Raw genomic sequence first — 13,882 nt, forward strand, 5'->3', positions numbered from 1 at the left:
GGTCTCTGAGGAGCACGGTTTGAGCGACTCTGTTCCAGGGAACCCCTAAATGTCTCTCCCCCTCCTCCTCCTCACCACCACTGCCACCACGTTCATCACCAGCACCACCGTCACCTCCAGCACCACTGCCGCTGCCACAGCCTACCATCATCACAACATATTCTGATACGAGAATTTATTCCAAAAATGACAATTTAAAAGACCATTCATTATTCTCTTTATGTTCAAGGCACACCATTATTCCTAAGAGAACTTTATGGCTTCGACAATATTTGAATAACACACTTTGCATAAACCAAAGTCTCTTGACTGTGTTATCAATTCACAAATCTGTTTTAGTTCTAGTCTAAAAGAGAGAACTATGGGGGGGCGCCTGGGTGGCTCAGTTGGTTAAGAGACTGCCTTCGGCTCGGGTCATGATCCTGGAGTCCCGGGATCGAGTCCCGCATCGGGCTCCCTGCTCAGCGGGGGGTCTGCTTCTCCCTCTGACCCTCCTCCCTCTCATGCTCTCTGTCTCTCATTCTCTCTGTCTCAAATAAATAAATAAAATCTTAAAAAAAAAAAAAGAGAGAGAACTATGGGGAAGAAATTTTGTGAAATGACTGACTTGCAGGAGCAAGCGTTTTGAAATGAATGAAAGCTCTGAAATAAAAGACTGAATTTTCTTATAGGTATTCTAGACTCTCTTGTATAGCCCAGGAGCTCTGAAAGGCTAAAATCCATACCTGTAATATACAACAAGTCTGAGAGAGTTTATAACTAGGGGTTGTCATATCCATCACATAAGACTTTGAAATTCTGAAGTACCTCCACCCACACTGAATTAACTGAACCTTAACAAATTATGTCCATTTGACAGATGGGGAAACAGAGGCTCAGAGAAGTCAAACTTGGAGACGGTGTTATAAACTAAATAAGCAGTAAAGATGGAACTGAAAGCTGCATCTAGTGCTCCTTCCACTCCACCATTCTACTATCAAAATAATCCCCCCTAGGGGCGCCTGGGTGGCTCAGTTGGTTGAGCGACTGCCTTCGGCTCAGGTCATGATCCTGGAGTCCCTGGATCGAGTCCCGCATCAGGCTCCCTGCTCGGCGGGGAGTCTGCTTCTCCCTCTGACCCTCCCCCTCTCATGCTCTCTCTCTATCTCATTCTCTCTCTCTCAAATAAATAAATAAAATCTTTAAAAAAAAAATCCCCCCTAAAAAAAGCCTTAAAAAGAAAAAAGTAATGAAGTTTGTGTATTATGTTAAATTCTCTTTTCTTCTGCTGTTTAAATGGTCTACACATTCTAAAACTAGATTATCTCTATAAAAATCTAAGTAACATAACTGTCTTAAGTGATTAATTTAAAAAGGATTACACAATAGCATGATTTAAAGAGAAAAACTTTTTTTTTAAGCTCCAAAATGTTACCATATAAAGATAAAATTTTCAAAGAAAAGTATTTAACGAAGAGCTTCCAGGAGCTAGAATAAGCAAAATTTTAATGAGGTATCAAATTCACCAGATAGGGAAGTGTGGACAAGATTTACTCAGAAGTGTGCATAATGCTTAATCAGTACTAACACCGACAAGAGCACAGGGTTCATGCTTCATGACCACAGTCCCTGGAACTAAAATGACAAAAGAGTAAACCATACATTAAACGAAGTAATTCCAAATGCTTTCCCCTAGTGGAAAATGTTTCCTAATGCTTACTGGTAACACAAGTTCCCTGCCACTTGTCTTTCAAGACGCAGGATAAATGTTAACACTGTTTTCAGCTTTTGAGAGGCAAAGATGCCTCCCCATCCACTGCATTTACTGTGTGCGAGAATCTCACGGAGAAAGCGCTTTGAATTCAGAATTCCATCGCTGGACAGACTCTAAACATTTCAGCTGTCAACTTCCACAAATGCAAGGAATTACGAAATGCAGACCGGAGTAAAAGATTTACTGGGAACAACACTCCAAGTGCGCACAGGACTCCGCTTTCGGGCCTGTGTTTTCTGCGAAGCAGCAGAGGGACAAGCTTGCTTCCTCCAGGTTAAGAGCCTATTAGCACGGCGACAAAACGCGGGGCAGAAGGCGCTGCTTGGCGCGTGGGGAGGGCGCGCCGGGAGCTCGCGAAGCGGGGGAGAGCGGCGGGAAGAGCAGGGGTCGCGGTCACGGTCGCGGTCAGGGTAGTGGGCGCCCAGGCGGCGGAGGTGCCGCACCGCGCTGGCCGGCGGCTCCCTTCCAAGACGCCATTTTATCCAGTCGGAGCCGCAGCCAAGGGCCCAGGGCGCAGAGCGGCCGCCCCGCCGCCGCGCTCCCTCCTGCTCCGCGCCGCCGGGGGTGGGGTACCTGCGGGCAGGGACCGCCCCAGCCCCGGGAGACGCTACCTGGCGAGCCGGCCGGGGCGCGCAGCTCCACCATGTCGGCCGCGCGCCGCAGGAGCCTCCCGCTGTGGCGCCGCCAGCCGACTCCCGCGCCGGCCTGCGCCCCGGCAACCTGCGGGCGCCCGCGGAGCAGGGGCCGGCCGTGCCCCTTCCGCTCCGGGAGGTATCCGATTCATCCCCTTCGGCGAGGGGGAGGCGTCCACGGGGGGGATCTGAAAGCTCTGATTATCTAATTGCAGCGGACACTAAACCGATCTTCCTTCCTCTTTAAATTCTTCCGATTGTCACCAACGTTTGCACTTCAGGACCAGCTACAGGGAGCGCCAGGGCCCCTCTTCTGCTGTCCTGAAAGTCAGCCAAAAGAATAAGGGCATAATGCCTGCTGGCTGCATGCAAATAAATGCTGCTCTTTCATACCGCCTTTGTTGTGCGTTCCTTCTTCCTTCTCGCTTTTCCTAAACAACCCTGAAACATTTGGCATACCAACACTGGCGATAATATTCTAAACGAGCCCCATATGTAAACTGGCAAGTGTCCAACTTCTTAATTACTTTCCTGCCTCTATCTAAAAAAGATCTAAGAAGCAAACACTACCCTACTGCATATTAATCAAAGCCTCTGTTTATAAATGTACAAAGCAGTCACTAAAACAATACATTGTTCTGCCTTTAGCACAATGAAAAAGAGGTGTTTTTTCTTTCTTTTTTTTTAAAAGATTTTATTTATTTGACAGAGAGAGAGAGAGCACAAGTAGGCAGAGTGGCAGGCAGAGGGAGAGGGAGAAGCAGGCTCTCCGCTGAGCAGGGAGCCAGACGTGGGGCTTGATCCCAGGACCCCAGGATCATGACCTGAGCCGAAGGCAGCCGCTTAACTGACTGAGCCACCCAGGCGCCCCTTTTTTTCTTTTTTTTTTAAAGACAAAAAGCTCTCAAGTGTTTGGAGCTAGAGCTATGCAGCAGACTTGCAAATCTTGCCTAGAAAATCACAAGACAAAATGACATTTTTCTGGAACCTGAATCGTGTGATTCACTACATTTATATACTACCACTTATCTTACCAGTTACAAGTGTTTGCCAATTGGCTACATGAGCTGCCCTCCACAAATTCATACATGAATTAAAAAATCCATTTTCCCCTGCATTATTTTTTTAGAAAGTCAATGTTTTATTTCAAGACAAATGTTGCTTAAATAGGGAACCTGGACCGGGGCTGGGAGGAACCCTGGCCTCTCCATCTCATTTTGCAGGAGCCCCTCTCCACCCCGACAACTCTTGAGTACGTCTCTTTGGATACTGCAGTGACAGAAGACCTGAAACCCAGCAGAAGTTCCACTGGTTCCCAAACACAGGTCATGCTTTCTCTCCGTGTGGGGCAAAGCACGATGTCAGTCACTGGAAGGTTCATAATGTTCCTACATTTGTAACTGTTTCAGAGAGACAACAGTTGACAGTTTGTCCCTCCTGCCTTTTTTTTTTTTTTTAAAGATTTTATTTATTTGAGACAGAGAGAATGAGAGAGAGAGAGCACATGAGACGGAGGAGGGTCAGAGGGAGAAGCAGACTCTCTGCCAAGGAGGGAGCCCGATGCGGGACTCGATCCCGGGACTCCAGGATCATGACCTGAGCCGAAGGCAGTTGCCCAACCAACTGAGCCACCCAGGCGCCCCCCCTCCTGCCTTTTGACATTCTCAACTCACCTACCACTAGCTCATGCCACAGGGCAAGCGATAACCACTGAGCAATAGGGACTGGGAGGGCAAAAGAGATGTATTCCCAGTTAGAATAGCTGGGTCAGGAGGGCGCCCAGGTGGCTCAGTTGGTTAACCCCTGACTCTTGATCTCAGTTCAGGTCTGGATCTCAGGGTTGTATGTTCAAGCCCTGCGTTGGGCTCCATGCGGGGTATGGAGCCTACTTAAAAATAAATAAACAAAATAAAAAGAATAGTTGGGTCAGGAGATAGGACCACCTAAAATTTTTATAAATTCTACCAAACTGCCCTCCCTAGTGGCCACACTAGTTACATCCCTACCTGCAGCAAATCAGAGTTGCCCCTTCCCACGCCCTCACTAGTCCAGTGGAGTTGTTCTGGAGTCTTGCTGTGAAGACTAAAAAATTAATGTGTGAAGCACTTGGAACTAGCACATAGTAAGCACTCAATCAACAGTACTGCTGGTATTACAATAGATTTTCAAGTTTTGGCAGTTTGGTAAGTGAAAAATGGTGTATCACTGTTGTTTTCATTTTCACTTATTTTCCTCCTGGTCACAAATAATACTCTCTCTCAAAATGTTTAGGACTCATTTGTAGTAGCTTTACAATCTGCCTGTTTACATTCTTTGCCCATTCTCCTACTGGACTGTTTTTTTTTCCTTGTTGATTTATAGGAAGGCTTGGTATTTCCTCTCAGGTTTTATTTATGGGATTGTACAAAAAAGTCTATAACTTTCATATACTCAACATTGTCAGGCTTTCTTTTCACGTCTTCTTGCCTAAGAGAAAATTTCAGGCCACAATCTGGAAATGTTCTCCTGTGTCACCTGCAACAGTTTTCATGTTTGTTTCGTGTATGGTTTTCTAGCACTGTGTTGATGGGAGCTGCCACTTTCCCAGTAATTCGGGAGGCCATACTAACCTAAACCTCCGTTTGTGTGTGTATGTGTGTGTGTGTGTTTTCCCTGGTCCCTCCAGTGTATCTCATCAATTTGTTTGTTTACTCTTGCCCCAGTAACACGCAGTTGTAATTAATTACTGGAGGATCATAGCTCTATTTGATAGCTCATTACTCTTTTAAAAAATTTTCTTGAGGGCGCCTGGGTGGCTCAGTCGTTAAGCGTCTGCCTTCGGCTCAGGTCATGATCCCAGAGTCCTGGGATCGAGTCCCACATCGGGCTCCCTGCTCTGCGGGAAGCCTGCTTCTCCCTCTCCCACTCCCCCTGCTTGTGTTCCTGCTCTCGCTATGTCTCTCTCTGTCAAAAAAATAAATAAAATCTTTAAAAAAAAAATTTTTTTTTCTTGACTATTCTATTTATGTACCTTTACTCTTCTAGATGAACTTTAGAATTAGCCTACCAAGTTCCAAAAGCAATGCGCTGGGATAGCTTTGAATATGAATTTGATGTGACTGGGTAATCACAGTAAGTTTTTGTGCTAGTTTATTGCTTTACTTAGTAATACTAACAGCTACCTTTCCAGCCCCATCTCCCCTTACTGCCCCCTGCACTTCAGCCACGCTGAACCACCTTCATCACCCACGGAGGCTGCTCTATCACCTGCCTTTCACAGCTAATCCAAAACTCAGCTCAGGTTGTCTCCATGGGAAAGCCTTCCTTGGCAGTCCCCCATCCTCGGTCTGGGTTAATGGGCACGTGCCCCCCCCGTTATCTCTTAGTGGCACCCCAACCTACTTAGGCATGACTATGTATCCCTATACTTAGTAGGCATTCAAGAAATGTTTTGCTTGGTGACTTAATGCATACATGCTTGAAGAGACCACAGTTCTGGCGGGTTAGCCTCTCCTCCTCTCAAAGGTATGCAAGCTGTGTGTGGGACTGCTGCCTAGGCATTCTGATGGAGTAACCAGAGGAAAAAGACGGTGCATAAGTATTAAGCTAGCGTATCAGCTTGTCAAAAAATGGCAAAAACTGGCAATGCAATTTTTCCATATGAACAAGTTTGACAGATTACTGTAAATTACAAGGTGAATCATAACAAAACTTTTTAACAGCCAGACTGATCTACTGACTATCCTTTTCCAAAGCATGTGGGACATAAAGGAAATGAACGAATACAGAAATGACTGTCAGTCTGGGTCTCTTTGCATATGCTACCACTGCCTTATGTAACAGTATAGAAAATGTAGCTACGCTTGCTGTGCTAAAACGAGTATGACTTCAGTTTTCAATTCTTTACACGTGTTCCCGTTTCTACACCGACACTGTTCACTGGTATCTATAAGTGCTTTCTGTATACACTGAGGTGGACAAGATCGCTTTCCCTTACTCCAGCAAACACTGTGACAATCCCTCCACAGGGAGGAGGAAGGAAGGCAAACGGCCCTGCACTCAGATGGGAGGGAACAAGGATGCTCATTAATTTTAGCAGGTTTTCACTATAACTTCTTAAAGCTATGATAAAGGTGATTCAAAGTCCACTGATTCTTTCCAGGGATATTTAACCTTCTTTAATCTTTGCCAATCACACTATGCCTTTGGTGGGTGAAAAAAGAGTCCACATGCTGATACACTTGGGAAAAATAGAAATTAATGTGCTGGTCTGAAATAATCCCTTTCCACTTTTCTTTTCACGAGAAATAGTCTGCTGCTAAAATCTTAAGGATGAGTCATTTGCCTACTCCCGGCTTGGGTAATTCAATCTTAGTTCAGTGACCGAACATTCCTACTTTTTAACTTAACCTCACTGTCAGAGGAATGGAATCATGAGCAAAACTGCATTTTTCAGGTGTGGCTACAGGGGTGGAAACCTGCTGACCCAGAATCAAGCTCAATGACAATCTATGTATTATTAAAAAAAAAAAAAATGCAAGCTTTTACTTGAAGCAGTATCTACAAAAGTTTCAATGTAACGAGAAAATGTGGCTACTCTTCCGGATTTCACCTGGATATGAATTTAGTAAGTAACATGCACCACGAAAAAGTTCACAGAATGCTTCAACTCTAGGAAGGATAGCTGAAATTTCAAAATGTACACAGGTCAGAGAAAGATGAGAAAGCTTTTTTTTTTTTTGAAGATTTATTTATTTGAGAGAGCGAGCGAGCGAGCACACAAGCAGGGGGAACGGCAGGCAGAGAGGGAGAAGCAGGCTCCCCACTGAGCAGGAGCCACTGAGCAGGGAGCCCGATGCGGGGCCTGATCCCAGAACCCTGGAATCGTGACCTGAGCTGAAGGCAGACGCTTAACCGACTGAGCCACCCAGCACCCCTAGGATGAGAAAGCTTTATTGCACTGTGAGAAATTTATTCATTTAAAAATTTTGCAAGTTTAAGAAACAACTGCTGCTCCATAATAGCATGTCAAAGACGGGCACATATTTGATGCACTTATGGAGCACTTACTGTATGCAAGGCCCTCTGCTGAGTACCAAACAAATAATCTCACCCTCAGAGTCCTGTAGAGTAGGAATTCCCCCATGTCACAGGTGAGAACCCCAGAGGGCAGGCCGTGGCTCCACCAGCCTGTCTCCTGACCCCTCAGCCATGCTGCCTCCATGCACGTTGCTGCCCCCTGCAATCCCCGTGCTGACTCCCGAACAACACCAGACGGAGTTCCCGCAACGTCTCCATGGACAAAAATCAAACAAGCTCTTTGGAACAGTATTTGACTCAGAAATTAAAGGGAAGAGACCTTAGAGATTAGAGGTCCTGAGAGGTTCAGACCTCTGATTTTGGATGAGAATGAAGTCCTAGGTGAAGGGTATGACCAGTGAGTCCTATAGCTGCCAGGACATCATCCCCCCCACCCCCACCCCCAGTGTACAGCTCATTCCGCCCCTCTAGGCTGGTCGTACCATAGGAAAGTGAGACTCTTTATAGGATACTTTCAATTTAATCAAGAGCTGAGACTCTTAAAATTAATCAGCAAACAACGTAGCCTGCACAGTGTGCCATGAAGGTGAAGATGTATTTGCAGACTGAGCACCTTCCTGCAGCAAGAGGAGCAGAGAGTGGAAGCACGGAAGGGGCTTCGTGGGGCGGGGCCGTGATGACCTGGACAGAAAGGAAGGGGGAGGCCATCAGGTGCATGCACATACTGAGACAGATGACACCGAGCCTGGCGTATTTGTGACACAGTGAGGAAACAGTGCTGGCAGAATGGAAAGTAAGCCAAATAGAATAGAAGGGAAAATGCTGATTAGACAAGGCTGTCTTGACAGCCAGGCAGAGAAAGTGAGACTTTGTGCAACAGGAACTAGTAAGGCAGGACAGGTTTCGAGGGGACCTGAATCAGAAAGGTTCATCTGGCTATGATACCAGCAACTGTTGGGAAAGAGATGAAACTGGTATAAAATGAAGACTTTTGTTTGGGAGCCAAAAATCAGTCATTTCTTATTTTATTAATATAATATAGATTGATTCCATTTCCTGAGATGTTTATACAGAAAATGCTGATTAGTCTCCCCCTGTATCTATATCTATCTATCTATTTTTAACTATAATAAACTAGAAATAGTTTTCCAGAGGCTATTTACAGAGACCAATATTTTAATAAAGGATATTATTTCCAACCCCCAAATTGAAGCAACTCCTTATTTTCTACTTATCTAAGAAAGTCCTGGTAACGTCCTGCACCAACAGCATCTGATGGGAACCCTGATGTGGTCCTGCCAACTAATCATGTAACAATGGCATAAGGCCTGAAAAAAGCAGGGTTGTTACAGTTCTTTTCCAGTTTTTCAAAACAAGCATCTGAAGTTAAAACACCAAGCTATTTAGGGATGACTACACACTCCTTGTCTGTGTTAAGATTTTCCTGAGGACCATGTTTCAGTGTAGAAAGTAACTGTGTTTGATAATAACTGCTTGCGGTGAAGTAGATGGACTATATTCTTGGTCAATGACTATATTTGACAATTTCTTTTTCTTCCCTTGCTTTTTGCTGACAACCATTGACCTACATACCCTCTACCAGGAATTCAGCAGATGAGAGTCAAGACTATTTAAAGACATACGGCCAAGCTAAAAATATTTGTTTCAAATATACCACAAAGTTGGGAGTTTTGAGAAATACTGCTATTAATACTCTTAAGCCACGGGTGCCTGGGTGGCTCAGTTGTTAAGCGTCTGCCTTCGGCTCAGGTTGTGATCCCAGGATCCTGGGATCGAGCCCCACATCGGGCTCCCTGCTCAGCAGAGAGTCTGCTTCTCCCTCTCCCACTCCCCCTGCTTGTGCTCTCTCTCTTGCGGTCTCTCTCTCTGTCAAATAAATACATAAAATCTTTAAAAAAAAACAACAACAACTCTTAAGCCATGTTGGAATTATTCTCTATGTTAGAAAGCAGCACATGAAAGAAATATTAATATAACTTGTGGCAGGTTTCTTTTAGATCCCGATCTAATGTAAGAAGCCTCCTTGCTTCTGAGGCCTGAGTCTCACTACCATGACCAAAGACGGTGTCCATGCCAGCACCAATGCTGATTGTGAAATCATTCGAAATGGAACGATTTAAGAAAATAACAGGGAAACACAGCAGTTGAACACATGTACTTTGCTCTCTTCCAAAAATTTCTCTAACACTTTGGTAAAGCAATTGTTTCAAGTAGGAGTCCATCAGTAAGGTCAAGAAGATAGGAAGAGGGGAGAGAGGAGAGGACAGGAGAGCTGTCAGCAAGCAGTCTAGGAGCTGGAAAGTAAACAAACGAGTGGGGGTGATTTCTCTCAGGAGTCAAGAGAAAGCTGGTGTCCATCTGCAGGCAAGGATGCCAGCAAGAAGCAGGGGGATCAGAACCCCAGACACACAGGGGCTGAGCACGAGACCTGGCAGGTTTGGCTCAACGTGTCTGAACAAGTGACAGTTAGAAGCACCCACTCCCGATCAAACGCTGTGACCTCCCCGCAGAGAGTGCAGGCACAGTCACGGGCCAGCCTCGGAAACGGGCAGGAAGGTTTTATTAAGAATTCTCACTGCACGATTCTATGGCATCTGCCTTGACAGATGCACATGCACTCTTGTGCAGACCTCTAGTTTCTGGTGAGAAACAAACTTAGCTGAAGGAGCTAATGCCATCAGAAAACCGATGAGAACTAATATATAGAAGGAGGAGGAAACAGAACTGAATTTTAAAATTCAATTGAGGGGTGCCTGCATGGTTCAGTCAGTTAAGCATCTGCTTTCGGCTCAGGTCATGATCTTGGAGTCCTGGGAGGGAGCCCCACATCAGGCTCCCTGCTTCGCGGGAAGCCTACTTCTCCCTCTCCCTCTGTCCCCCACACCACTCGTGCGCTCTCTCTCTCTCCCTTAAATAAAATCTTTAAAAAAATAAAATAAAATTCAATTGAAATGAATCTATCCACCATCTAGCTAGCGAGCTCCCTCCATTATATGCATATAGTGAACGCGGACCAAGTATGTCTATTTATATCACCGTATGGCAAAGTTGAAAATGGCACACCGGTTCTGATAAAAGGAATGCCTCACTCTATGTGTTTTTACCTGGTTGGAGCTTACTGGGATGCTGCTGTGCGCCGGCTCCAGGGAGGGGAGGAGGGCTTACCCCTGCGGGCCCAGCACCCTGGGTCGGGCTCACACTGGCCAGAGCCCCTGCAGGCAATGGCTGGCCTCTCTTTAACAGCTGCTTCTGTTCTTGCTGGCGGAAGCGTGGAGGCACCTCGCGAGGCAGGTAACGGGACGCAGCTGGCTGCTGGCTGCTGGCAGATGCACGCTTGCCATTGCTGCCGCTGGACAGAGTGCTGGTGCAAGTGCTGGTACTGTTACCGGCAGGCTGGGGCTGGCTTGAACAGGTCTTAGTAGGTTCTGGCACTATAAGGAACAAAAGACAAGAACCCAAAACTTTAGGAACACTCCTTAAAACCCAGCCCCAACCAAGGAAAACAAAGTAAAAACTGAGAAAGAAATGACAAGGTAGTGCTTTGGAAACAGAAATGGACTGAAGTCCAGAGGTTCAGGTTTGAGACCCCATTTTCACGGACACTAACTGCAATTCTGAGCAGCAGGTTTTGGGCCACAGTTTCCTCATCTGTAAAATGAGTGATTCAGTTAGCTTAGAGCAGCAGTTCACAGCAGTTCACACTTTGGCTGACAGCAGACGCACTCAGCAAGTTCCCAGGTGACTGCTCTGATGATGCTGGCAGTCCCTGGACCACACTTTGAGAACCACTGCTCTTGGCCAGTGTTTTCTCAAATTAAGGGATCTTAGATGCCCATCAATTTATATCTATTTTTGTTTTAATTCTGATGACAATACACACACGTGCATTCTGTGTTATCCGATTAAAGCACCCATGGTGGTACGTTGCTAGCACTACTCTGTTACAGATTTGCTGGAAAAGCATACAGGTGGGCTAACTTGCAAATGATGCACTTGAATTAAGTGAAAGCCAAAATGCCATCTGAGTGTTGCATAAACAAAAGTTCCACAGCAATTTCAACAGAAAGGAGGAGCAGGGGAGCTGAGTGGTAGCCTTGATAGGGCTGTACTATTACTAATAAGCATGCCAAATGCGAAGGTGATTTGATAGTAACCCTGCATTCCTAAGGGAGCACAGACACATGAAATGCAAAGATTTGAGCCTCAAGTCGTTCCCATCTTGAACTTGAAACATGAACATCCAGGGCATAACATTTACCTTTTTTTAAAAAAAGATTTTATTTATTTATTTGAGAGAGAGCACATGAGCAGGAGGTGGTGGTGTCAGAGGGAGAGAAAGAAGCAGGGAGAGAAAGCAGCTCAGCAGGGAGCCCGATGTGGGGCTCGATCCCAAGACCCTGAGATATTGACCTGAGCCAAAGGCAGATGCTTAACTGACTGAACCACCCAGGTGCCCCCAAAGGATTTATTTATTTATTTGAGGTGCGGGGGCGGGGTTGAGGGAGAGGGAGAGAGAATCTCAAGCAGACTCCGCACTGAGTGTGGAACCCAATGCAGGGCTTGATCCCACGACCCTGAGATCACGACCTGAGCCAAAACCAAGAGTTGACTGCTCAATCAAATGTGCCACCCAGGTGCCCCTACCTTATTGTTTGAAAAAATGGGTTTTTTTTCTACTTAATTTGTAAATGTCTTTATGTAAAATGAGTTTATACCTAGTTCGGTGTGTATCTAAAAAGTGTAAGTAACATTATAAAAATATTTCCAGTCAATCCTGGGGGGAACACAAAATGTTACTGTCGGCCTGCATTTCTCGTCTTCCAGCATGGGCTCTGCACTATCTCACAGTCTGCGTCTGCAAGGCCTCTGCCCACTGTTCTTCTGTCGCCCTGCCCAGCAAACCCTTAATCCTAGATGAAGCCACTGTCCACTCTCTCCACTCCTGACTCAGATCACAGCCATGTAGTCTGGTGTCACTATGAGTTTGTGTCCCTAACCCAGGGCACCCTCAGTGCTTCCCAGCCATTCTACCATTTCCTGGGTCTGCTGGGTTCCACTGTTGTCAATGACTCACTCAAAGACCTTCCACTCTGGAGCCGCTAAGGCCTTCCTTTAGCTCCTCCTCCTCAGAAGATGAACTCTGACTACCTTCCAGAAGGAATAAAAGCCATTAGGCAAAACCTTCAAGTTTCTGCCACTCCAAATACGTGAGCATCATACTGTTCTTTGTCCCGTGCCTGTTACTCCATCTGTGGTGAATACTGTATTTTACCAGTTCTAAGACTTACATTTCTTCATATGTTAATAGCATTTACATCACGATGTGTCCTACCATTGAGGACACGTCAGTCAATTGGCAGTGTTTTTTCTTTCTTGGTATATGAATATGATGGTATATGGTGTATGATATGGTATATGGTATATGATCTCACAATCAACAGCTGACTCCCTGGGGTTCCTTCCAACTCTGAATACCTAGGATTTTCTAAGGGAAGAACAAAGGATGTGGCACGCGGCTTTAGTTCTGTGATGGCTATCCCTTCCGAGTGCAGAGTTTCTCTTACCCATGTTCTGCCTCTCTGCTCCTATTTCCCTGGCCTTGCTACAGACGTGGAACATTTTTTATAATTTACTTAGATTTGATGGTTATTCACCTTCAACTCAAAGGCACAGGAAATGAACACCCATTCTATCTTTCCTTAAAAAAACAAACAAACAAAAACCTATAAAACCTATTATAGGTTGATTTTTAAACACAGGGGCTTTCAAATGTATTTTTTTCTGACACTGGTCTTTAGCTAATTAAAATAGCAGAAGTTCCTAAGTATTTACCCCAGTGAGTTGAAAACTTCTATCTACACAAACCTTCACAGGAGTGTTTAGAACAGTTTTATTCCTAGTTGCCCCAAATGGGAAGCAACTGAGATGTCCTTCTATAGGTGATGGATAAAGGAACTGGAACACCTGTACAATGGAAAATTCACATTTAAAAAAAATGAGCTATCAAGTCCCGACAAGAAATGAAGGAATCTTACATGCCTACTGCTAAGTAAAAGAAGCCAGTCTGAAAAGGCTTCATAGTCTACACTTCCTACTATGTAACATTGTGGAAAAGGCAAAACTATGGAGACAGTGAAACCATCAGTGGTTGACAAGGGCTTGGGGAGGGCAGAAGAGGTACAGCACAGGGGACATTCAGGGCAGTAAATCAGTTTGATACTTTAATTGTGAATATATGACATTAGCACTTGTCAAAACCCATTAGAACTGCATAATACAAAGTTAACGCAAATGTAAACTGTGGACTTTAGTTAATAATAATGTATCAATATTGGTTCATTGAATCCAACAAATGCACCACACCAAGGCCGAAGTTCATAATGGGAGAAACTGAGGATGTGTTAGGGGTGGGGAGAGGAAGTATTGTGGGAACTCTATACTTTCTGCGCAATCTTTC

At 45.2% G+C, this 13,882-nt stretch overlaps 1 protein-coding gene across 6 annotated transcripts in view; it reads right to left on the reverse strand.

Annotated features, from left to right (window-relative positions):
• The window catches only part of TNRC6C (trinucleotide repeat containing adaptor 6C), a 101,693-nt gene that overhangs the window by 69,987 nt on the left and 17,824 nt on the right, over positions 1-13,882 (reverse strand). For 5 of the 6 annotated variants that reach the window (XM_035025894.1, XM_035025893.1, XM_035025892.1 and 2 more), the window contains exon 3: positions 10,530-10,856. In XM_035025894.1, coding sequence (XP_034881785.1) covers positions 10,530-10,856 — 327 coding nt within the window. Of the gene's footprint in view, positions 1-2,364; positions 3,075-10,529; positions 10,857-13,882 lie in introns of those variants that run through there. The other variant, XM_035025895.1, reaches the window with a different exon arrangement.

Source organism: Mirounga leonina, unplaced genomic scaffold, assembly GCF_011800145.1.
Source record: "Mirounga leonina isolate KUSES-001 unplaced genomic scaffold, KU_Mleo_1.0 Mir_197, whole genome shotgun sequence".
Taxonomy (NCBI): domain Eukaryota; kingdom Metazoa; phylum Chordata; class Mammalia; order Carnivora; family Phocidae; genus Mirounga; species Mirounga leonina.